The 27,636-nt window shown below is 41.3% G+C and overlaps 1 protein-coding gene across 1 annotated transcript; it reads left to right on the top strand.

The window, feature by feature from the left end:
• Nucleotides 1-16,177: 16,177 nt before the first annotated feature.
• LY86 (lymphocyte antigen 86) lies at nt 16,178-26,528 on the top strand. The gene is made up of 5 exons (XM_075270807.1): nt 16,178-16,319; nt 23,412-23,498; nt 23,632-23,760; nt 24,945-24,997; nt 26,406-26,528. Exons 1-5 carry the CDS (start codon nt 16,199-16,201, stop codon nt 26,496-26,498), a joined length of 483 nt encoding a protein of 160 aa, XP_075126908.1. The 5' UTR covers nt 16,178-16,198; the 3' UTR covers nt 26,499-26,528.
• The last annotated feature ends 1,108 nt before the right edge of the window (nt 26,529-27,636 follow it).

The following is a 27,636-nucleotide window of genomic DNA, read 5'->3' on the forward strand; positions in this document are numbered from 1 at the left end:
TCTTGAGGGGTAACGCGTTTTTTATGCGTTTTTTCTATGTTCTTTGTTGTTTGTCAGCACGTTCCTATTATGGACTTTTAAACATGAAATAAAGGTTATATTTTAACCGGATCAAGGTGCTGCGGACCTTTTGTGCAATATATATCTTCTACGAAATTTGTCCTTTGAAGTCCGGGAATCTGCAGGTCGTGCACCCTTTCTGGTTCGGTCTCATGGTGAGTGGCAGTGTGCACATACTTAATATTTTTTTAAAAAATATCTTTAAGGTTAAGCCTCCAAATTGCAGAAAATCAGCTTTTTTACAGCAAATTTTGCTGCATTTTATTTTAGCCAAAGCCAGGAATGAATTTAGCAGAAAGGAGAAGTATAAGAGCTTCTTATATATTTCACATTTCTTTTGTATATAATCTTGGCTTTTGCTCAAAAAACAAAGCTGGTAGTACACAACTGTGTGCTAACCAGCGGCCATGAATGAACTGCACAGGCAACACACAGATGTCACCCATGTGCCACCCATGCAATGGCTAGTCTTCCCCTGCCCCTGTTAAATTAATGAATAGCGGAGCAACATGGTGGCTCAGTGGTTAGCACTGCAGCCTTGCAGCACTGGAGCTCTGGGTTCAAATCCCCCTAGGAGCAACATCTGCAAGGAGTTTGTATGTTCTCCCTGTGTTTGCCTGGATTTCCTCCCATTCTACAAGGACATACTGATAGGAAAAAAAAATGTACAAGGTGATCCCTATATGGTGCTCACAATCTACATTAAAAAAAATAAATAAAAATTCAATGAATAGCAGCATGGTCTAAAAAAAATTGGACAGGAATAGGACCTGTTCTATAATTTGCGGCCCAGACCATTGGCTTGCACATATGACCATGTCATTCACGTTCATGTCTACGAGTTCATAAAAATGAATGGGTCAGTGTGCTGTCCAGGAAAAACCCAGATAGTAAACTGATCAGACATACGGTAGTCTGCAAGGGAGCTAAGGCTCCACATTGCGGTAAAGTTGCTTTTTTTGTTCCAGATTTTACTGTGTTTTTTTGAGCCAAAGCCAAAATTGGTTACAAAAAGAATGTGAAATATATAAGAATCTCTAATATATTCCCCTTCCACTAAATCTACTTTCTCAATCCACTCCTAGCTTTGTCTCAAAAAGCCACAGCAAATTCTACAACAAAAAAAGCAGCTTACCACAACATGGGATCTTGGGATCTTAGTCTAAAAGAGTCTTGCTGTAACAGTGTATAAGTAGACTTTGAAACTGAACACTTGTATTACATCATTGAAGTTTTATTGAGAGAATCAAATAGGAATGTTTAAGTGTAAGTCATTTATAGGGTGTCACACAAGACATATACGAACAATAACTCACACTGCAGGTATAAAAAGAAAGAAACATGGAGATGTCAACAGACAGGCAAAACATATATGAACTCACTTACACTAAGTGTGCATAGGAAGCGGTGCTGACTCCTAAACCTCAATCCAAAGCAGAAGAACACCCTATCACCCTGCTTCTAGAAGCATTAAGTAGGTGAAGAAGCTCGAGTAAATGGTGGTTAAGTCACTGAGGGGTAAGGGGTCAGAGCTAGAAATATTAAACATGGATCTAACTGAGGACCATGTAAGGAGGATCTGTCACCGGATGGGATGACCTCTCAGTTGTAGAGTACAACATGCTGAAAATTTGCACAATTGTCATGTAATACAGGCTGATTTTTTCACAATATTGCTGTGGATTTGTGGGGGAATCCCTTAAGCTACATTCACTTAACAATTAATGGCAGCACTACATTTAATATCAGTGAATGGAGGCTATTCACATGACCATTATTTTCACAGTCCATGGTAGTGAATAGAGATGAGCGAATGCCGTTCAATTGAATACAGATTAGATTGAATATCAGGCCGTTCGGGATATTCGATTACAATCAAATACAAGGCCGCAAACACAGTAAAAATTCGTATCCCCTTCCACCTTCCCTGGCACATTTTTTGCACCAATAACAGCGCAGGGGAGGTGGGACAGGAAATACGACAACATAGGCAGTGAAAAAAAAAAAAAAAAAATTGGAAAAAGGAATTGGCGGCCGGAAACAGATAACCTCTAATTTAGACGAATGGTGGATTTACTATTCGACTAATTTGGGACTGTGAACTATGTGACTGTGAGACAGGGATAGATGTACAGGCAGGATTAGCTAGGGATTACCTTTATTTAGGTGGGAATGTTACTCACACAACTCTTTGGGGCTCCATCTGGTCGGGATCCCTGTCAACTTGCGATATGCGCGAGCTGACTTTTTCCCACAGGAATGCATTGACTAGCGTTGATTGGCCAAATGCCATACAGAAGTACGGCATTCGGCCAATCAATGCTGGTCAATGCATTCCTATGCCGAGATGAAGCAGAGCTGAACCTTCTACACACTCAGCTGTAATGATGTAGCAATCCGATGCAGTAGCGCTGAGTGTGTAGCAGGTCCAGCTCTGCTACATTGGACACTGCTACATTGCCAGCGCTTAGGGTAGAGCCGATCTTGACATTTCAGGATCGTTTTTAGACTAGTATTGTAGAGATGAAGGGAGTAGGCGGGGCTTAGTAGGCAGGGCATCACTCATGTCTCCCCTCCCAGTACCCGCCCACACTCTCCGCCCACAGAGTGTAGAGATGTAGCAGAGCTGAGTGTGTGATGAGCTCTGTTACACCAGTGATGTGTGTGACAGGAGGAGTAGCTGGAGGGATGGTTGGCAGTAGTGCAGAGCTGTGTGTGTGTGACAGGAGGAGTAGCTGGAGGAATGGTTGGGTGTAGCAGGGCTGAGGCGGAGTCTAAAATCGGACCAGAATGGAAACTGCTGTGGACCGATTTTAGACTCCACCTCCTCAGGCAGAACCAGCGTTGATTGGCCGAATGCAGTACACTGGCCAATCAACGCTGGTCAATGCATTCCTATGGGAAAAAGTCAGCTCCGGCATATCGCAAGCTGACAGGGGATCCCGACATAATAAAAGTATTGATGCCCCCCAGACATGCTTCCCCTGCTGTCCCAGTTGCTTTCCAGGGTGTTGGCATCATTTCCTGGGGTGTCATAGTGGACTTAGTGACTCTCCTGAGTTGAATGGTAGGATCCCCTGTAGCGAAGCATTTTCTCCCATAGACTTTAATGGGGTTCGATATTCGTTCGAATAGTCCAATATTGAGCGGCTATTCGAAACGAATATCGAACATTTTACTGTTCGCTCATCTCTAGTAGTGAACCATTAAAATATTGGTCATGTCCTATTTTTGTCACTTTTCATTACACTGTGAGATCTGTGAAAACAGGTGTACTTTGGGTGCAAGTTTTGCACTTTGGTTGTCTAATTGTAGCCTGACAGAGTATGGTCTAGTACCAGTATTAGCTGCCATAATACGATTACTGTTGTAAAAGCCCCACAGCCCTTGCATTGCTGTCAGCAGGAATCTCTGAACTGAGTTAGTAGCGGCTGTAGTTATGCACATCAGCACACTGTATCAGTTCTATCTCAGTGGTGCGCCATCCACAGGACATGGTGAGGATGTCACCTCAGGCATTGCTCTTCACTGGCTGCAGTGGTAACATTTCGGTACATATGGACTCTACTATACCAGTATGAGCTGACGCTCAGGAACTTACATACAGTCTACTCAACGGTAATTTACTGACTCACATCTCACAATATTTATCATGGCAGTGTCTGCATAGTACATTTATCCAACTCACTGTACCAAATAATGTGGGTGGGGGGCATTTGATGTTCTGCCCCAGACAACCAAAAAATACCAAAAACTGGAGAGTATCTCTGACTGTAGTGTGTGAATGTATCCTGAAATAACTTAACAAACACAAATCTTCTATATGAAGATGAAGTATGAAGCTTAAACCTGTAAAATTATTTTCACGCCGTTTATACCGAAAATGATTTCACACACATCTGATCTCACTGTTAGCATAAAAGCTACATTATTACATCTGTGCATTAGTGGCAAATCTCAATAATGCTTAGAGTATTAAAACATCATTGATTCAATTTTCTTAGTCTGCAAAAAAAAAAAAAAACCTGTTATTTTGGTAAATTACAATATTTATTTATTTCATGTACCATATTGTCCTGCAGTGAATCCCCATTGAATTGTTAATGGATTGCTGTACAACTGCTAGCAAACAGCACCACCTAGTGGACACTAGTCAACATTACATAAGTCAGTGGAAATGCCTTCTTGTGCATAGAAAATAGATGCATGTATAGATGGCAATCCATTTTAGTTTCAGCATGTTTTCAGATAATGGATCTAAGTTGAATATAAAAGTACTAATAACACCACCCAATATTGTAGATGAATACAGTAGAAGGTTGTATGGATAGACAAACCTTTATGGACAAAATACGGTATAGCTTTCCAATACGGAATGCTATCTCAAATCAGAGTTATTAGGTCGTCTGCTCCTTATGACTACAAGGTTCTTTGATGTGATGAAATCTGTAGCTGTGAGCAAAGGCAAACACAATTACGAGATGTTGGCAGCTGTAGATAGCTGAATTAGGGTAAGCTCACATGTGGTGTATACACTGCAGATTTTCTGTCTGAGTATGCAGGCAGAAGATCCACAGCACATTACAGAAGCAGCAATAGAATTAACATGTGATGCATGCGGGGCGTTAATTTATATTGAGGATATTCCCCATGGATGTTCCCTAATAGGATGAAATCTGCAGCAAATCCACAACAAAATCTGCAAGAAAGGCTTCATGTAAAACAAGTAGAATGTCCTGAAATTTGTGATGTAAATTTTGTGTCGTGACCATACTGGATTTTTCAATGAAAATTACATACTAATATGCCTTAAAGTGAACCTGTCTGTCACTAAATACAAAGTACATTCCACGTTTTATTGCCACTGTGTCCTGGACCAATTTGGCATCTGTTTCTTTAAAATCTTTGGTGTATAAATGTAACCTGCCAAGGGCCTTATCTCTTGTGAATGAATAAAAAAAAAATGTTTAGGTTCACAACATCAAATATTTTATGGCATTTAGCATCTTGTACTTGGTGACAGGTCTTCTTTAACCCTTTCCTCATTTTTGTTTAGCTTTCTCTTCCCGTCTTACAAAACTCACAACCTTTTTATTCTTCCATTCACAAATCCATATGAGGTTCAAATTGTGTTTTGATAGATAAACCAACACAAAGTAGCAGATCATTGTGAAGTGGAAGGAAATGAGACATGGTTTTCTAAATTTGAATCAAATAAAAAGCTGTAAAGTGTGATGTGCAAAAGTATTCAGCCCCCCTTTATCAATACTTTGTAGAGCCACCTTTCACTGCAATTCCAGCTACAAGTCTTTTGGGGTCTGTCTCTACCAGCTTTGCGCATCTAGAGACTGAGATTTTATCCCATTCTTCTTTGAAAAATAGCTGACACTCAGCCAGATTGTATGGAAAGTGTATGTGAACAGCAAGTTTCATGTCTTGCCACCGATGCTCAATGAGATTTAGGTCTGGACTTTGACTGGGCCATTTTAACACATGAATTTTCTTCAATCTAAACCAGGGTCGGACTGGCCCACCGGGACACCGGTGAATCCCCCGCTGGGCCCCTCCCCCAACTATACTGCAGCTCATTTTAACAGTCTAAAATCATAGGCAGGGGCCCGATCTGCATGATCATGGGATGGTTAGGGGCCCGATCGGGGCCCTGACATTCCAATCGGGCCCCTGCCTATGATTTTGTGAGTGTGTTTGCAGCATGGGCTAATAGCAGCCAGCGCAGGGCTGCAGCTGTGATAGAGGACGCTTCGTGCTCAGGAAGCTTTCCCCCTCCCCCCCTCCTTCTCTGGCTGCTCTCTGCCCACCAATGAGAGGGTGAGGAGAGCCCAGGAGGCGGGGCTTATCCCTACACAGAAGATGGACCCTGCCGAGCTGCTGCCATTTCCTCCTGCACAGAAGAGAAGGAGCCGAGGAGAGCTCCAGCAAAGTGAAAATAAGAAAGAAACCACAGGTACATGAGGTTAGTCTGCCTATTAATGTCAGGCATTTGGGGTTATTCAGAAACTATTTTGAAGGTAAGATCCGCAGCTCTTGTTCGTTGATAAAAAATAACTTTTATTGCTTCATTTAAAAATTGGTAAAGACACCATAACGTACAAGTGAAAAAAGATTAGAAAAAACATAAAAGTGAATTAAAAACCGCAATAACTACATATTAGGCTGACTGACGCGTTTCGAGACACAAAAACGGTCTCTTATTCATAGTCTTGTAAATGACTATGAATAAGAGACCGTTTTTGTGTCTCGAAACGCGTCAGTCAGCCTAATATGTAGTTAGTAAAACACACAGCAAAATCGGAACACACTGTAAGTATAACAGTAGTTGATATATAAGTTCCATTATGTACTCTACGCCTTATAGAAACATGTCCTTACCGCCAAGATACGAATAACAACCGCAAGAAAGGTAAGTATGACATAAATATACAAAATACTAATAAAAATATCAAAAATCTTTATTATAATAATTTACCACATATACAAAAATAGGACAATGTCAAGAAAACAGATGTACACATACAAAAAATGGGTGTAGTGGGATGCCACAGCTGATAGTGGTCCCTTTAGATACTGCTAATTTTCCTCACAAAAAACATCAGAAAATACAACATATACCCTCATATCATGTAATAAGATCCACCTAGGTGAGTGTTACCGTCAATTATGGTTATATAGAACCTAGATATAGACTTTTTTAAAACCCAATGCTATTTATTCGCCCCATGAAGGGGAATAGTATATATATAGTATCAAAGTCTATAGGTTCTATTGCAATATATCTTGCTTCCTATATGCAAAAAGAGGTACATACATTGCCCTCAAAGATCAGTAACCAACATACATTAGGAAGACAACATGTTTGTAAGTATCACTAAAGCATATCTCACTTCCTATATATAGTGAACAGCACATGCATTGCCCTCAAGGGTCCAATAGTCAGCATAGCTTAGGAAGTAGACATGTTATAAATACAACAAGGCAAACCAGTATAGCCACTCACCCATGGAGAGGATTGTAAGCAGATCACCAGATCCTGACGAAGGCTCTCTGCGCCGAAACGCGCGTCGGGGCTTGGGTGGTGGGTGCCCGTCCCTGGTGATCTGCTTACAATCCTCTCCATGGGTGAGTGGCTATACTGGTTTGCCTTGTTGTATTTATAACATGTCTACTTCCTAATCTATGCTGACTATTGGACCCTTGAGGGCAATGCATGTGCTGTTCACTATATATAGGAAGTGAGATATGCTTTAGTGATACTTACAAACATGTTGTCTTCCTAATGTATGTTGGTTACTGATCTTTGAGGGCAATGTATGTACCTCTTTTTGCATATAGGAAGCAAGATATATTGCAATAGAACCTATAGACTTTGATACTATATATATACTATTCCCCTTCATGGGGCGAATAAATAGCATTGGGTTTTAAAAAAGTCTATATCTAGGTTCTATATAACCATAATTGACGGTAACACTCACCTAGGTGGATCTTATTACATGATATGAGGGTATATGTTGTATTTTCTGATGTTTTTTGTGAGGAAAATTAGCAGTATCTAAAGGGACCACTATCAGCTGTGGCATCCCACTACACCCATTTTTTGTATGTGTACATCTGTTTTCTTGACATTGTCCTATTTTTGTATATGTGGTAAATTATTATAATAAAGATTTTTGATATTTTTATTAGTATTTTGTATATTTATGTCATACTTACCTTTCTTGCGGTTGTTACTAATATGTAGTTATTGCGGTTTTTAATTCACTTTTATGTTTTTTCTAATCTTTTTTCACTTGTACGTTATGGTGTCTTTACCAATTTTTAAATGAAGCAATAAAAGTTATTTTTTATCAACGAACAAGAGCTGCGGATCTTACCTTCAAAATAGTTTCTGTTTTTCCTCTTCCTCCTCAAGTCCGGGAGAAATAGATCGTGCACCTTGCTTCGGGATATGGTGAGCTTTTACATTTGACTTTATTTGGACTATTTGGGGTTATTATTTTAGTAACTCCATTTGCCTCATATTAATAACAGTTAACCCCATCATGTCCATCACATTAACCCCTGTGTGCTTCACATAAGGGTTACCTCCATGTCTCACATATCAGTAAAACTTATGTGAAGCACACAGGGGGTTAATGTGAGGGACATGATGGGGTTAACTGCTATTACTATGGGGCACATGGAGTTACTAAACTGTAATGTACATGACCAGACCTTTTATCCTCAATTGTGGCTTGTTTTGTTATTCTGTTTACACTGGGTTCACACCAGCGTTCGGGTCTCCATGCTCAGGTTTCCGTCTTCTGCATGCAGAAGACGGAAACCTGTAATGCCGACTCCGGCCATGAGCGGCGGTGAGCAATTTATGCTCTCCGCCGCGAAACCAGTTTTTTTAAACTGTACACAGAGTACTGCATGTCCGACTCTGTGTCCGGTTTAAAAAAGCCAGTTTCGCGGCGGAGAGCTTAAATCGCTCACCACCGCTCATGGCCGGAGACTTTTCAAGCTCATTCAAATGAATGAGCTTGAAAAGGTGTCGGCAGGTTTCCATCTCCTGCCCCTGTTTTGTGCAGGAAAAGGAAACCTTTCAGAACGGAGTACGGGCGCACGTGTGAACGAGCTCTTATTTTCTTATAAAGAATTTATTTAAAAAAAAGTATGGACTATTATATTTCAATGGTCCCGTACATACGGCCATTGTTTTTGCGGCCGTGTGTCCTGGCCAAATTGAAGAGCTGTAAATTATGGAGCAGGTCCTATATCTGTCCTATACCTAGACCTTTCATGTCCTCAGAGATGGGTGGTATTATATACTACTAGAAAGACGACCGTGCACTGAATTCACTGCGCTGCCAGCATCACGTTACGTGCCCCTGTGCTGGAGGTATTGGTGCTATTAATTTCGTTCAGCAAGATCTATCCACTGTCAGAAGAGTGGGTCTCATAGCTCAGCGCCATTGCCGGGAAGAGCCAATCACGCTGTGCTGTGAGAGCCGGGAGGAACTCCCCCCTCCCTCCCTGATAATGCTCGTCTATGGACGAGTACTGCGAGCAGAGGGAGGGGGCGTTCCTCCCGGCTCTGACAGCACAGTGCGATTGGCTGTGCTGTGAAGAAGGAGGTCTCTGACTGAGTGTCAGAAACGCCCTTCTGACCATAGAAGAGCTACGGTACCGGACCGTAAGCTCTTCACACCCGGCCCAGATCGGGAAAGCCGACAGTGCGCTGAACTCAGGGCACTGTCAGCTTTCCGGCAGTATATAGAACTGCCTGTGCCCGGATATGGTGAAAGGTCCTCTTTAATGGATTTATCCATGTTTCTAATATTGATGACCTGTCCTTAGGATAGGCCGTCAATATTACATCTGTGATGATACAACAGCCAGGACCTCTGCAGATCAGCTCTTCCAGGACAGTGTGGCTACAGGTAATGGTAACATTTCTAGGAGCTGCGCTGTTTACTTTCTATACAGTGTGTAGCAGTAGGTTTAGGTAGTATGTTGTTACACATTGTATGGCAGGTGAGCAGCATGGCTCACAAGATGGTATTACCTTTAGCTGCCCTGTCTTGGTATCGCTGGTCTGCAGGGTCCTGGTGGTGGGCCCCTAGAAACAATTCCACTGGTGGGCCCCAGACACCCCAGTCCGACCCTGATCTAAACCAATCCACTGTAGCTCTGGCTGTACGTTTAGGGTCATTGTATTATTTGAAGGTGAATCTTCTTCCCAGTCTCTGTCCATCTTCCCTGTTCCTACTCAAGAAAAGCCTCCCTACAGCATGATGCTGCCACGATCATGTTTCACAGTGGGGATGGTGTGTTCAGGGCTATAAGCAGTGTTACTTTTCGGTCACACATAGCGCTTTGCATTTAGACCAAAAAGTTCACCTTTGGTCTCATCTGATAAGAACACCTTCTTCCACATGTTTGCTGTGCCCCTATATGGCTTCTGGCAAACTGCAAATGGCACTTCTTATGTCTTTCTTTCAGCAATGGTGTTCTTCTTGCCAGTCTTCTATAAAGGCCATATTTGTGGAGTGCATGACTTATAGTTGTCCTGATTCTCTCACCTGAGCTGTGGATTTCTGTGACCATGGGCCTCTAGGCTGCTTCTCTGACCAGTGCTCTCCTTGCTTGATCTGTTAGTTTAGGTGGACAGCCATGTCTTGGTAGGTTTGCAGTAGTAAAATACTTTTTCCATTTTTGGGTGATGGATTGAACAGTGCTCCTTGGGATGTTTTTATAACCTAACCCTGATTTAAACTTCTCCACCACTTTATCTGTGACCTGTCTAGTAGTTCCTTGGTCTTCATGTTGCTGTTTGTTCACTAGTGTTCTCTAACAAACCACTGAGGCCTTCACAGAACAGGTATATTTATACTGAGACTAAATTACACATAGCTGGACTCTATTAACTCAATAAGTGACTTCTGAAGGCAAGTGTGTGCACTGGATTTTATGTAGGGGTATTAGAGTACAGGGGGCTGAATACTTTTGCATGTCACACTTTTCAGCATTTTATTTTATTCAAATTTTGAAAACAATGTATCATTTTCTTTCCACTTCACAATTCACTGCTACTTTGTGTTGGTCTATCACTTAAAATCTGAATTAAATACATTTAAGTTAATGGTTGTAAGGTGACTAAATGTGAAAAAGTTCAAGGGGCATGAATACTTTTTCAAGCCACTGTATACAATTGTATATGTGCCACTTTCTTATGGGTTTTGTTTTTACAGCATTCACTGTGTCGCCAAAATGACATATTACCTATATTCAGAATGATTATGGTGATACCAAATTTATATAATTTCTTATGTTTTAATAACTTTAATCACTTTCCCACTACCCAGAGAGTATATACAGTTGTGCTAAAAAGTTTACATTCTCTAAGATTTTTTTGTTTTTTAGCTTTTTATCAAAGTATATGAATGATAAATCAAAAACTTTTTCTCCACTCATGGTTAGTGGTTGGGTGAAGCCATTTATTAAACTTCTGTGTTTTCTCTTTTTAAATCATAATCACAACCAAAAACATCAAAATGACCATGTTCGAAAGTTCACATACCTTGGCGATTTTGACCTGATAACATGCCCAGAAGTTGACACAAACCACACCACGGTCAGGTAGACCAACCAGAATTTTGGACACAACGTCCCAGAAAATTGTTTGGGATGCAAAGAAAAACTCAGACATAACATCAGCTGAAATACAGGACTCTCTAAAAACTATCGGTGTGGCTGTTTGAAGATATAAAATAAGGAGGTTGAAGAAAAATGGGCTGCATGGTCGAGTTGTCAGGTGAAAGACATTACTGCACAAATGCTACAAAGAATCTCGCCTTCTATACACCAAACCGCACAGAGACAAGCCTCGAAACTTCTGGAACAAGGTAATTTGGAGTGATGAGACAAAAATCTATCTTTTTGGCCACAAACATAAATGTTACATTTGGAGAGGTGTCAACAAGGCCTATGATGAAAGGAACACCATTCCTATTGTAAAGCACAGAGGTGGATCACTGATGATGTGGGACTGCGGGAAATATGCAAATCTGTTTTCCAGGATGTAATTAGGAAAAGAATGCCTCTACTTGCTGCCCTCTAGGGACAGCCCCCTTGAACATCATGCATGACTTTTTCAACAAGCCTATTGCTATGATGCGAGGTTTAGCCAAACCAGTGGGGATATGTGATCTGTTTTCTTCCAGGATATCTCTGTACTTGGCTGCATTCATCTTTCCTTCAATTGTTACAAACACTGCGTATGAGAGAGGAACATGATGTCACAGGTCAGTGTAACAGACGGGGTATTCATCTGCACCTGCTTCATATAGCTGATTGAAGAGGATAGCAGTTTTCAAATCCCTACTAATCAGACATAAATGACTAAGTTCAATAAAACCCCTATAGGCTAAAGCCCCATGTAGCAAGTCACAGCCTTAAGGCTAAGGCCCCACTTTGAGGAAATGCAGCTTTTTTTTGCTGCAAATTTTGCAGCGGTTTTTTGAGCCAAAGCTAGGAATGGAAAATATAAGGAAAGTTCTTATACTTCGACCTTCTGCTCAATCTACTACTGGTTTTGGCTCAGAAAACCGTAACAAAATCTGCAACAAAAAAGGCTGCGTTTCCGCAAAGTGAGGCGTCAGCCTTAGGCTGTGACTTGCTACATGGGGGCCTTAGCCTATAGGGGTTTTCTTGAACTTAGTCATCCATGTCTGATTAGTAGGGATCTGAAAACTGCTACCCTCTCAATCATCTGTATGAAGCAGGTGCAGTTGAATACCCTGCCAAGGTAGGGTCTTAGCCTAAAGGCGCTGGAGAAAAGACAGTGGCAGAAACACATGTTTTTTTCCAAAACACTTTTGACTGAAAGTCTGCAGAATTTTCCTCTTCCATTATACCAATATGTAAAATGCCAGCATTCCTGTAGGTATAATTGATATGCTGTGTGTAACATCTCTGCCTGTTCGGGCCTCTGCGCCACCCTCTGCTCGTGTGCTGCGGCGCAGGAGGCGTGTGCAGTTTGATAATCTGCTTAAAGTTTTTAGTCGCACTGTGTGAACTCAGCTCTAGTTCTGTGATTGCATTTGCACCACACCCGTCTTCTGCCTATGTTGCCTCGGTCCATTAAGTGGTTAATCTGTCTTGCCTGTGATTGACAGCTTTTCTTCCTATCAGGTTCTGGGCGGGTTCTTCCTTCCCTATTTAATCTTGGCTCACAGTCACACTGGTGCCGGTTATTGCCTCTAGCTTTCTGGTATCTCTTGCTGTTATTTACTTGTATGCTAATCCTTGACCTCTGGCTTTCCTACTGACTATTCTCTTGACTCCGATTTGGCACTGCATCGCTCTCTTGTTACCGAACCCTGGCTACATGACCTCCCTTTGTTGTTGTACGTCTTGTCTGCGTTTTGTGTTTCATGTATTCAGGGAGGGATTGTCTTCGTGGTTGTCGCCTATTACCTAGGATAGGGTCTGGCAATAGGAAGGGCAAGCGGGGGGCTTCAGTTTAGGGCTCACTGTCCCTTGTGCCTCTCCCTCCAGGGTTCACCAGCAGCTTCTGGGGAATTATCATCTGGCTATTCCCTAACAGAATAACCGGCCTAAAACCTACATCCATTGCTTCCCTACAGACAGCATGGATCCTATTCAGTGCTTTGCAGCCAAGTTGGAGGGATTGACAGGCCTGGTAGCTGAGCTTGCTAAACAGGTTCAGACCCTAACTGAGGCTGCTGCACCATCCCCAGCTGTTTTGGCACCTTGTAAGGTCAAGATGCTACTCCCAGACCGTTTCTCAGGGGACCGTGCAAAATTTGAAACTTTCAGGGAGTCTTGTCGCCTGTACTTCCGTGTGAATCTACATGCTACTCAGGCCCAAATGGTGGGAGTGGTTATATCTCTTTTACAGGGGGACCCACAAGCTTGGGCCCTTAAACTCCCTGCTGAGGCTGAGGAGTGGGTTGATCTGGAAAAAATGTTTAAGTCCCTGGGCTCTATTTATGCTGAACCAGACCACATTGCGCTTGCGGAAACTCAACTCCTCACCATGCGGCAGGGCAAACGCTCTGCAGAGGAGTATTGCTCTGAGTTCCGTAAGTACAGTGTAACCGCAGGTTGGTGTGAGTCAGCTCTAAAGGCTCACTTTAAGCAAGGCTTGTGTGACCGTATTAAGGAGCTCTGGGTTGGTCACCCAGATCCCCCGACTCTTGAGAAGGCCATGACTTTGGCGGTCCGTATTGACCGCAAGATCCGAGAAAATTTAAAAGAGAGAGTAGGGTCTGTTGCCTCCAAGTTTTCTGTCTCTTCCTCTCTCTCCTCTGAAAAACCTACCTTTCCTCCCATCACTTCTGGTGAGGAACCCATGCAACTGGGAGCTATGGACGCCAAGACACGACGAGAGCATCGTCTCAGGAATAACCTGTGCCTGTACTGTGGTTCCTCTGGTCATGTCATCCGACACTGCTCTATCAGACCATGGTCACCTGCGAAAAAACTTCAGTGCCTGAGTGGTAATCAGAAGAACCACTCAGGCAACCAGGTATTTGGTGGGAATAACTATAAGATGATGTTATCTGTGTCTCTGTCCTCTGGGGACAGATCTGTTTCTGGCAAGGCCCTAGTTGACTCTGGGTCTGCAGCAAATTTTATTAAATATTCAGTTGTTGAATCTTTGGGCATTGAGCTTTTGCCACTTGACACACCTATGTCTGTTACTGGAGCGGATTCTACTCCACTGGCCAGGGGTAAAGTCAGTTTTAAAACCCCCTTGATCTCTTTGCAAGCGGGTTCTACACATTCAGAGGTCATAAGCCTTTTTGTTATGGAGAATCTCTCTGCTGATGTTATTTTGGGGTTCCCCTGGCTGAAGCTCCATAACCCTATTTTTGATTGGGTAAAAAGGAGTTGGTAAAGTGGGGAGATCAGTGCTCATCCCACTGTATTGCTTTACATTCTGTTGATTGTGTCAGTGAGGAGAAGGTCTCAGCTACTAAAAGTTGGGAACGCCCCTCTGGTATTAAAACCTGGTGGTATCAGAAATGCCAGGTGAATAAAAAATGTTTGCCTGGTTCTCAAGCGTCTGTGGTTCAAGCAGAACCAAAATACAAGGCAGGGAAAACTCAGAATCCCTCTAGAACTGGTTTGTCTGGTGAGGGTCCGGTGGCCCCTCATAAAAGGGGGGGTACTGTAACATCTCTGCCTGTTCGGGCCTCTGCGCCACCCTCTGCTCATGTGCTGCGGCGCAGGAGGCGTGTGCAGTTTGATAATCTGCTTAAAGTTTTTGGTTGCACTGTGTGAACTCGGCTCTAGTTCTGTGATTGCATTTGCACCACACCCGTCTTCTGCCTATGTTGCCTCGGTCCATTAAGTGGTTAATCTGTCTTGCCTGTGATTGACAGCTTTTCTTCCTATCAGGTTCTGGGCGGGTTCTTCCTTCCCTATTTAGTCTTGGCTCACAGTCACACTGGTGCCGGTTATTGCCCTTGCTTTCTGGTATCTCTTGCTGTTATTTACTTGTATGCTAATCCTTGACCTCTGGCTTTCCTACTGACTATTCTCTTGACTCCGATTTGGCACTGCATCGCTCTCTTGTTACCGAACCCTGGCTACCTGACCTCCCTTTGTTGTTGTACGTCTTGTCTGCGTTTTGTGTTTCACGTATTCAGGGAGGGATTGTCTTCGTGGTTGTCGCCTATTACCTAGGATAGGGTCTGGCAATAGGAAGGGCAAGCGGGGGGCTTCAGTTTAGGGCTCACTGTCCCTTGTGCCCCTCCCTCCAGGGTTCACCAGCAGCTTCTGGGGAATTATCATCTGGCTATTCCCTAACACTGTGATTTACAAAAATGTGACCGTTTTTTTAAATCACAGCAGGTTTGCTACGGATATTTTTTTGCAATGTGTAGATGGGATTAGCCAAAACTCCATCGACTTTGCAGATACTGGAAAACACTGCGGCATTTACGGCCCAAAATAATTCCTTTTACAGTAGTTGCAAAGTGGATGGTATTCTACCTAATCCCACCCACACATTGCAGAAAAAAAAAATGCAGCGAAAAAGCTGTTTTCAAAAACACTTGCATTTTTTGAAAATCCCAACCTGCGCAAACACTGATGTTTTCCATATAGATATAATAGGGGAAGAAAGTCCACAGAGGAAAACCTTTTTTTTCGCAGTATTTTTTTTCTATGCTTTGCTACGTGGGGCCTTGGCCTTAAAGACAAGCTTTCGCCTTTCCCTACAGACCTGAGTAAATTCTGCAATCCCTGACCTCCAGTGAACAGAAGCTAAATAAAACAAATGCTGAAGAACATAAGACTTCTGCTAGAAGCCATATAATAAATGTCACTTGAACAGTGTGTCATTTGTTTGCTTTAGTGTCATCTGCTGCACAGGGCCAGTCCTTCACATTAAGAAACATTATATACTTCCTGAAAACAAGTAAAGCATAGAAATGTGGAAGCGCCAATCTAGGAAGTGAAACAAGACTTTTTAAGGAACTAAAATTGCTTTCCGTATGTCTGCATTATCTGCGCCCTATACACATTTAGACTTTTAAGATTAAATGGTTTTGTTAAAGGTGACACAGGCTAATATTGAGAAGACAGACAACACCTGCTGAGAATGAAGATTTTCACCATTGTTCTTACCATTTCATGGCTGTTGTGTCCAGGAGAAATGAAGGAATGGCCCACACACACAATCTGCAAGACAAAGGACTTTGAAGCATATTATAAAAGTTGTGGTGAGTTAACTGAAAACCAATGCCTTGTTTGCTAAAGATCACTGCATAGCCCTGACTGTTTTAATAACTTCCATGTCATGCTGAGAAGAACTTATAACACAAGCAATACCTGCTTTTACCAAGGGCATACAATGACGGAGCACTGCCTGCCAGCTCAGCATGAACAACATATTTTTCATTAAAACTACAACCTGTATATGAGGTGAGACAGTCATAGTGCAGAGCCATGATAATTCAATGTGTCCCATTATTATCCTTTACATTGTATGTCTATAAGCAGAGTAGTAATTGTATATTTCTATACATAATAAATACAAACATTAAAGACATACAATCATGGCTTCAGCTTAATTTATATTACTACAACTCTATATTTATATATTACATACATGACTTCAATCAGAAAGTTCATTAAAAACATGCACATGCAAAATACTAGTGATACAAATACAGTACCCACCTATCACAAGGTGTAATTTTTAGGTAGCGTCTGAAAGATACACAATTAAATTGCATAATCCAAAAAACTACAAATCCTTCAAAAACTTCATAGGGACTTTTACAACTCTCATTGAACATTTTAATAAATTCATATGCCTTTTTACAGTCTAGGTTATAAATCAATGATCGCTGGAGATCTGGCCACAAAGAAGGAGGCATCTATGTAGAAACAGTGGAAAATACATTAAACTATAGCTAAGAATTCTCCTTAAAAAACTGGGGACTAACGTGATTTTCAGTGTACAATGACTGAATTGCAAGAGTGCAAGTGGCATTGAGATCTTGTCACAACCCACTGACTTTTGGTAGTAAATGATTTGAGTCTTTAATCAGTGGCGTAACTAGGAATGGCGGGGAGGACGCCGAAGACCTCGATCAATCGACCCCCCCCCCTCCCCCGCATTCCTGCGTCGTGCTCTATTATGCCCCATAGTGGCCACTACACACAGTATTTCCCACAGTGGCCCCTGAACACTATATTATATCCCACAGTGGCCCCTGCACACAGTATTATGCCCCATAGTGGCCCCTGCACACAGTATTATGCCCCATAGTGCCCCCTGCACACAGTATTATGACCCACAGTGGTCCCTGCACCAATATTATGCCCCATAGTGGTCCCTGCACACAGTATTATGCCCCATAGTGGCCCCTGCACACAGTATTATGCCCCACAGTGGTCTCTGCACCAATATTATGCCCCATAGTGGTCCCTGCACACAGTATTATGCCCCATAGTGGCCCCTGCACACAGTATTATGCCCCATAGTGCCCCCTGCACACAGTATTATGACCCACAGTGGTCCCTGCACCAATATTATGCCCCATAGTGGTCCCTGCACACAGTATTATGCCCCATAGTGGCCCCTGCACACAGTATTATGCCCCATAGTGCCCCCTGCACACAGTATTATGACCCACAGTGGTCCCTGCACCAATATTATGCCCCATAGTGGTCCCTGCACACAGTATTATGCCCCATAGTGGCCCCTGCACACAGTATTATGCCCCATAGTGGCCCCTGCACACAGTATTATGCCCCACAGTGGTCTCTGCACCAATATTATGCCCCATAGTGGTCCCTGCACACAGTATTATGCCCCATAGTGGCCCCTGCACACAGTATTATGCCCCATAGTGCCCCCTGCACACAGTATTATGACCCACAGTGGTCCCTGCACCAATATTATGCCCCATAGTGGTCCCTGCACACAGTATTATGCCCCATAGTGGCCCCTGCACACAGTATTATGCCCCACAGTGTCCCCTGCGCACAATATTATGCCGTCATGTGATATCAGGCACGTCACACAACTAGGCCCGAAAAGCCTGTCTGGAGTGCGGAGAGGTAAGTAACACAGTTTTTTATGTTACCTTAACTCTTCCGGTCCTCCGATCATTATACTCGGGGGTCAGTCTGAAAAGATATATAAGAATAATAGTGTTTGTGTGGCCCGTGGTGTCACTTACTGATCCCGGCCCCTGCCAGGATCGGTAAGTAAATAGGGCACGTTACCGGCTGGAGTAACTCCAGCCGGTAACGGCCCATTTAAAAAAAAAAAAACGCAGCGGTAGCAGCTGTTGCCGGGTCCCTAATGTGGCCTGCCCTGTGGCAGCCGCTACCCCTGCTACCCCCATGGTTACGCCACTAAATTTAATAAAGTATTTTGTTGGGATAGGTTGAGAACAGCATTGCTTCACCTCTGATATTGTATTCTTACATGTTCCAGACATAGACACATCCCATTCCTTCTTTGTAAATGCCTTTTGAAGGTCTTTTCCTGTTTTGATACTCAAATGGAATATTAGGATCTCTGTGTATTTCCTACACATTAGTGACTATTCATTAACTATTCTTTTTCTTTCTTAAATAAGTCAGAAAATGTGAGCAAGTTTACCTGAAATTATTTACATGAAAAAAGGTTTTGAAAATAGAAGTAAAATACACAGTGGTGCAGAAAAATACCTGTAAAGTAATTCTAGGTTTTATGTTCTGCATCATCACTTTTTTCTTTAAATCTGTAAGAGAATGATAAAAGTCTATTCTTTGGACACATTCCATACTTAACAAGGCTTCAATATCAAAGGTGACAAGAGAAATAAATAAGAATGTTTAAAGACCTTGATTCATCTCCCAGGGGAACATTTCATGAGTTGAAGTTAAACATAATTGAAAACTTAAAAGTTTATTTGCAATGACAGTTCAGGGTGAAGCTTTACTGGTATGTGACACAGATCTGACTGTGACCTCTGTAAATATATATACAGTATATATATATATATATATATATATATATATATATATATATATATACACATACACAGTGTACACAGTGTAACAATATCTATACCCTGTATATGATATATTGGTCTAACATGGAGTAAAATAAAACTAACAAGCAAGCTTAAGTGCATGGAATCCTTTAAAACAAGTTTCTATTTGTGTTGGTATAGTTCTACAGTGTGTGTATGTATATATACAGTCCTATGAAAAAGTTTGGGCACCCCTATTAATCTTAATCATTTTTAGTTCTAAATATTTTGGTATTTGCAACAGCCATTTCAGTTTGATATATCTAATAACTGATGGACACAGTAATATTTCAGGATTGAAATGAGGTTTATTGTACTAACAGAAAATGTGCAATATGCATTAAACCAAAATTTGACCGGTGCAAAAGTATGGGCACCTCAACAGAAAAGTGACATTAATATTTAGTAGATCCTCCTTTTGCAAAGATAACAGCCTCTAGTCGCTTCCTGTAGCTTTTAATCAGTTCCTGGATCCTGGATAAAGGTATTTTGGACAAACAATTCAAGTTCAGTTAAGTTAGATGGTCGCCGAGCATGGACAGCCCGCTTCAAATCATCCCACAGATGTTCAATGATATTCAGGTCTGGGGACTGGGATGGCCATTCCAGAACATTGTAATTGTTCCTCTGCATGAATGCCTGAGGATTTGGAGCGGTGTTTTGGATCATTGTCTTGCTGAAATATCCATCCCCGGCGTAACTTCAACTTCGTCACTGATTCTTGAACATTATTCTCAAGAATCTGCTGATACTGAGTGGAATCCATGCGACTCTCAACTTTAACAAGATTCCCGATGCCGGCATTGGCCACACAGCCCCAAAGCATGATGGAACCTCCACCAAATTTTACAGTGGGTAGCATGTGTTTTTCTTGGAATGCTGTTTCTTTTTGGACGCCATGCATAACGCCTTTTTTTATAACCAAACAACTCAATTTTTGTTTCCAAAATGAAGCTGCCTTGTCCAAATGTGCTTTTTCATACCTCAGGCAACTCTATTTGTGGCGTACGTGCAGAAACGGCTTCTTTCTCATCACTCTCCCATACAGCTTCTATTTGTGCAAAGTGCGCTGTATAGTTGACCGATGCACAGTGACACCATCTGCAGCAAGATGATGCTGCAGCTCTTTGGAGGTGGTCTGTGGATTGTCCTTGACTGTTCTCACCATTCTTCTTCTCTGCCTTTCTGATATTTTTCTTGGCCTGCCACTTCTGGGCTTAACAAGAACTGTCCCATTTCCTTACTATGTTCCTCACAGTGGAAACTGACAGGTTAAATCTCTGAGACAACTTTTTGTATGCTTCCCCTGAACAACTATGTTGAACAATCTTTGTTTTCAGATCATTTGAGAGTTGTTTTGAGTAGCCCATGATGCCACTCTTCAGAGGAGATTCAAATAGGAGAACAACTTGCAATTGGCCACCTTAAATACCTTTTCTTATGATTAGATACATCTGGTTATGAAGGTCAAAGCTTACTGAGGTTACAAAACCAATTTTGTGCTTCAGTAAGTCAGTAAAAAGTAGTTAGGGGAATTCAAATCAATAAAATGATAAGGGTGCCCATACTTTTGCACCGGTCAAATTTTGGTTTAATGCATATTGCACATTTTCTGTTAGTACAATAAACCTCATTTCAATCCTGAAATATTACTGTGTCCATCAGTTATTAGATATATCAAACTGAAATGGCTGTTGCAAACACCAAAATATTTAGAACAAAAAATGATTAAGATTAATAGGGGTGCCCAAACTTTTTCATAGGACTGTATATATATATATATATATATATATATATATATATATATATATATACACACACACACACCAACACAAATAGAAGCTTGTTTTAAAGGATTCCAGGTAGTTAAGCTTGCTTGTTAGTTGTTAGACCAATATATCATATACAGGGTGTAGATATTGCAAGCGCAAAGAGCCAAGGGCATCATTCCAGGCTGCGGGAGCCCTTCCCCAGGCATTTAGAATCTGAATAAGAAGGCGTGATAGCTGCTGCATATCTAGCACAAATATATTTCTTGTGGGTCCCAGAAGAACTGATCCTGGTAGGGAACCCAAGGATGGGGTATGTCTTCCCTTTTAGCAAGTTCTGTCCAGATGTTGAAGGCTTGCCACTTGACTGTGATAACACTGGGCAGTTCTGTCAGTGACCGACTGCTCCACCCTAAGTGTGAAAAGGAGCGCTATTGGAAGTCTTTCCTCCCCACTGCAGTTAGGCTGTACAACCAACTCCGAGCTAAGCTGAGATCACTCCATACAGAAAACTGAAAGATCCTTAAGTTGTGATATCCCTTCTACTATTTCAAAAATCATACATACTGAAAATTGGTATCAATGGTAGCTACAATTTGACCATGTAAATAAAGAGCCCTTACATATCCCTGTCAACTAAACAGTAAAAAACTTACAGGTGTCAAAATGCAGTAACCCCAGGAAAATCATTAATTTCTAAAAATTATGTTTTATCAGTGATAAAATGAGAAAATATAATAAATCCAATAAAAATATTGTATCACATATCATATTGACCAAGTGGACAAAGTTGGCATGTCATTTTTAATGGGGTTCCGGGCTCTGACACTGTCCACCTCTGATTGGAGCTCTGAATCAAGTCCCCTTACTTTCTCCAGCCTGACACCACCCATATGACAGTAGGGCCTAAGTAACATATCAGGCACCAAAACTAACTGCATTTATTGTTTGGGAACAGAGGGAGCTAGAGAAAACTTTCTATCTGTAGAGTGGCACCTACTAACAAGTGCAAAGAGCACTTATTATGGACACCTCAGATGATCTAGCATCATGGGTTTATATCATGGCAGATTAACGCTTCTTGCTGAAGTATTTGGCTCACAGTACTGTGCACAATATGACTGTTGTACAAGAAAATAACCATAATATATCGGATTTGCTCATGCTTTAAATATTGATGCATGGATTGTCATACCTTCATTTGTGTTAGTTTGTTTGCTTTGTGCCATTTATTCTATGGTGCAGTATATTTGTGAAGGAGTTTCTGTACAAGTAGGAAAGAGGACCCTGCCCACAAAGACTTACATTCTATAAGGGTAACAGTTACTCATATGGTGGTATAGTGACCACAGGGTTACTGTGTGTTGCATGCTACTTTAAAGAGGTGGGCCTTTAGGTTGCGTTTGAAGGCTGAAATTGTAAGGAACAGTTGTATGTATCGTGATAGTGAGTTCCAGAGTATGGAAAGGGATTAGCAGAAGGGAGTGGCATATTAATAATTGGGGGAGAGCTGGATTAACCAGGAAGCAGTGTTATATGGTCACTAACTTTTCAGAGATTAAGCTCATTTAATAGAGCTTGTGATTCTGGACCAACATGTAACGAATTTTAATTAACATGTGGCTGCTTTCTACCTGAAAAACCATATCATACCATATCTCTCACTAGGTGTCTCCCTTCTAGCTAACTTTCAGTTCACTCTCTGTTACTAGAGAATTTCCATCCATAGTAGCAAGACAGCTTCACAATGAGTGTTCTGTCTTAATACAGTGAATGGAGAGGGGCTGATTCTCCTCACAGCCTCCACACTCATTTACAAACTGTGCATGGGACTGAACATTTTGCATATCTTCTGCTAGGTTCACACTAGCATTTGGGTTTCCATTCATTTGGGTCTACTTGGGACCTGAAAAACAGAAACCCTATCCACTTGAAAAGCAGTTACACACAGAAACCTGCTGACCCCTTAGGCTATAATGGGGTCTGCCTGGTTTCTGCCGAAGAGAAGTCATAATTACATAGTAAATGCACAGGTTGAAGAAAAAAAAAAAAAAAAAAAGACTAACCTGAGCTGGTGCTCAGACCTCATGGCAACTGCATGGTCTATCTGTATAGTATGTATAATATCTGTATGGGTTAAGGGGATATTGTCACTCCTTAGGGAGAGCCCACCATGTAGGTGTGTGGAGTCTTATTAAGCCATTTACGCTCCACTGTGAGGGATCATGGGAAGAATATGCAAATATGTCTCCCGAGATGTAAATAGGGAGTCAGTGCCCCAGTCAAGCTGCCTGCATCTCGGGAGACAGATTTGCATATTCTTCCCATATTATCTGTATAGTATGTGTGCCTTAATTAATGTATGTCCTTCTCTGTAGTCTATCGGCATATAGACAGGAGGGCTATACTTCTTATAAATTTAGATAAAACTATTATGTTAGCTATTGTTCTGATATATACAGTATAGTTGTCCTTTTATTTAACCAGCTATTACACTTTTTCAATACAGATCCATTGCAAGATGTAGGAATCAGCTTTAATCCTTGCTCTAGAAATCTCAAACAACATATAATAGCCAAAATTGGAGTAACTCTAAGTAAGTATATATAGCACATATTTTGATAGAAAACCCTTACATGGCATTATTATTGGTTTAGGGGGCATCTTAGCCATTATAGACTTCTTTGAAGTTGAAAATTTTAAAAAATGTTTTCTTTTTTTAATTTCAGGGCAGGATATTAATTTACTCTCTATAAATACAAGGATATATTACAATGGGGCCTACCTATTCCATGAGGAAAAAACATTGTGTGAGAAAACAGCCCCAAAGTTATCCTTCTGTGGAAAAAGAAAAGGAGGTATATATGACATACAGTACCTACTTACATGTCTTTTACTTTCCCCACTGGTGTCTTAGGGGATGTCAATTTATCTTTGAAGTAGAGTTACCTATCGGTGTTATAATAACTCCAAATAGGATTATACCAACATGAAACTCATGGGGCCCAATGCAAAATCTGCACTGGGCCCCAACGATAATGAGATACCTTAGGTTCTAAACCATAGAGGTGGTCTATCTCCTTAACTTGCCTCCAGATAGCTCGCATAAGCCTAAACTCAGACTCTTAATTTTGCTCCTTACCTCAGCCAGATACCTATTGGCTAAACACTGGAGGCAGTCTCCCCCTCCCACCCCAGCTCTCGAGAATTATACTCTAGAATAAGGGATTCTCAGTCCCTGGACTATCTGACTGCACTACTGAATCATGAGGATTCATATAATATGGACCCGTTGGATGAGTTTTGGGCTACCCAAGTTTTCTAGTTACATAGAATTCCTATCTTCCTTTTCCTGGATGTCTCCCTATCTTTACCCTTTTGTTCCAAGTCTCGTGTCTTCCCCTTGATTTAACATGTTCCATTTAGGCTTGAGATTGCCCCTGTTTTCACTGCCACACTTTTCCTGTGCCTTCACAGGAAGGCACAGCCACGGCCACAAGAAAAATGGCCGCTTACACAGTAAGTAAGCGGCCATTTTCTTGCGGCCTGTGGGCATGCGCAATTGGCTCTGCCCGTGGCTCGAGGACTACATGCTTGACCGCCTGCACCGGAAGAAGATGCATGAAGAGAACGTTCCTGAAGAAGATGGAGGCATCACTGGAGAGTTCTCTCGCAGCATTGTTTGAGCTCTGGGGCCCACCCCCAGTGCTGCAAGAGAACTCATTTGCATACCAACGAAAACCGAGATTTCTATGGAACAGCGACACGAAGAAGTCTATTAAGGCTTAAGGCTATTCCTACGTGGTACCCAGAAAAAAAAGTATTTTAATGATAGGATCCCTTTAAAGCTTGCATGCTCTATGGAAGTGTGAGCTTGTGCCCCCCACACCTTCCCATGTATGTAACTTCTGCAATGACATGAGTACAGTAAACCCACTTAAAGTTAACAGGGATAGAGTGAATGTCACATGTGTGATGACTATTAGCATAAATAATTTGTTCTGTATACATTATTTGAACTAACTCCTAACTTTCTTTCTAGAATTTGTACTTTACAACCATTCTGTAAAATTTGGATTTCCATCTCTACCCAAAGTAAGATTTTATTTTGTTCTGTTATGTATGTTTTAGTTTATAAAGCATGTTCTAACTTCCTTATTTGTATACCTAGCTTCATATCCACTGCATGAATAATAAAACTTGCTGCATAAGCAACCACTAGAGCGAGCGTAGGAAGTCACTATAAGTAGAGAAAGTGCTAGTAGTTTACCCGATCTCTTATATATATATAAAAAGGAGTTTCTGGCTGTCTTTTTGTCTATTCTTTATGCGCAACCAAACAACTAGACAGATTTTCACCAAATGTGGCACACAGATAGGATCAGGTGTCCGGAAGGTTTTAGACCGTGTCTCAGCTCTCTAGGACGTACCATTCCTGAGACACAGTATTCCCAAAAAATGATCTGCATTAGCCAATGCAGTGCAAGTCTGTCACTCATATTCCAACTGCGATACACACAGTGACATGTCCCTTATCAGCCAATAGAAGCTCGCAGGCGCTTAGTCTTCACATGCATACTGCTTTACTCCAGGTTTTCATAACAACCCAGCCATTTGTCTTCGGTGCTGTTGGTCAGCTTTAAATGTACAGGGCACTTTGGATGACACTGTTACACAAAGTCACATACACACAGCTTTACTCCAGGTTTCCATAACAACCAATCGCAGGTTTTTCACTGATATCCAAACTCAGATACACATGATCAAATGACGCTTATGGACCAATGAAATCTTGCAGGTTCTTCAGTCTTGACCTACACACAGCTTTACATCAGGTTTCCATAGCAACCAAGCTATTTATAACCTGTATTAGTCAATAGCAGTTTGCAGGTCCTTAAATATTCAGTCAAATGACATGCATCAGCCAATATAACTTCACATTTAATTTACTAGGTTTCCATAGCCACAAAGCCATAAATAGACTGTACCTATACTGGATTGCCATACTAGATGTCAGCATTTTTATAACTTGAAACATATTTAAACTACACACAAACAACATACAAAATAGACCAGTGCCAATCCTTATGGAGCCACTACACAAACAAAAAATGAAATATACCTGTTCATAGCCGGGTCCTTGTGCTAGTACTGTATATTTGTTCTATGAATGCACTAAATGTCTAAGCAGCAGTGCAACAGAATAACAGATACTGAAAACCTCTGAAATGATTAGCGGGCCCTATATAAAACTTTACCACAGCGTCCTCAAATGTAAGAAAAACTGCCCTAAAAACTACATCAAAACAAAAATGTGTAAATCTGGTCTAAGGGGTGCTCAATATAATGAAATCTTTAACAACGTCCAGGTCCATTTACATCTGTGATGTGGATATGTTGCAATTGTTATAGCAGTTGTTCATAAATTCATATACAAGAAAAAAGCAAGAGATGGAAACCTGTTATGTAGGATGTTCATTTCCTCTTCTGTTGTCTTTTGCAGGGAGAATATTTCATAACGCTGGAGCTTCTGAACGAAAACAATTATATAGTTGCTTGTGCAAATGCTACTCTTTACAGTCACCCTCCTGTTTAATTGTAGTTTTACCAGTAAGTTTGGGCTGTAGAAGCTGTATCAGAATATCTAAATATAATTATTAGAATTATTAAACTGAACTAGACTGGTTCACATTACTATTATTCACCTTTCCATTGAGGACTTTTTCTATTTTGCTTTATTTTGTTTGTTTTTTAAAGGGATCCTATCATTGGATACCCTTTTTTTTCTTGATAACACGTCTGAATAGCCTTAAGAAAGGCTATTCGTCCACTACCTTTAGATGTCTTCTCCACACTGCCGTTCAGCAGAAAACTGGGTTTTCTTTGGTATGCAAATAAGTTCTCTCACAGCACTGGGGGCGGTCCCCAGCACTCAAAAACTACTTAGGGGCATCCCCAATGACACAAGAAAATGGTCACTTACATTATAAACCGTGTAAGTGGCAATTTTCATGTGGCCCCGGCATGTGTAGTCGGCTCTTCCTTAGGCCTAGAAAATTGAAAACCCATAAAGGAAGAAGACACGCAGAGAGGCAGGTTCCTGAAGAACATGGAGGTGTCGCTGGAGAGTTCTCTCGCAGCATTGCAAGAGAACTCATTTGCATACCTAAGAAAACCCGGTTTTCTACTGAACGGCGGTATGGAGAAGACATCTAAAGGTAGGAATTTTTTCAGCTATGCAGATAGTTTGATTTATCTAGCGAACAGAAAAGTCTGACTTGCTGCAAACCTTTCTAGATGTTTATCTGTAAAAATGTCATGACAATGAATCATATGAATGGTTACAGGACAGTGATGTAGACAAATTGAATAAATAGAGGTGACAGCATGCCAACATCTGAAATTTTGAATGAAATAAAAATTGGCAGAAATAAATGCACATATGCATTTATGACTAAATTTTAAAAAGTTGTTATTGAAAATGTGAACTATGGTGAGAACTTTTCTAAAGAAATTCAGATTTCTAGATCCTGTTACACTTGCTATTGTATCAGATAAGACGTCACTAAAGCTGTTAATTTATTAGACATAACCAGAAGGCATAAGAGACAGAAGTTACACATAGCTAGTGTAAAAGAAATAGGGCCAAATCGAAGAATAAAGTCACACTGATGAAATCTGTCTAATCAGAATACAGTGTCATCTGTTTCTAGAAGTGACAAAATTTATGAAGA

Source organism: Leptodactylus fuscus, chromosome 4, assembly GCF_031893055.1.
Source record: "Leptodactylus fuscus isolate aLepFus1 chromosome 4, aLepFus1.hap2, whole genome shotgun sequence".
NCBI lineage: Eukaryota > Metazoa > Chordata > Amphibia > Anura > Leptodactylidae > Leptodactylus > Leptodactylus fuscus.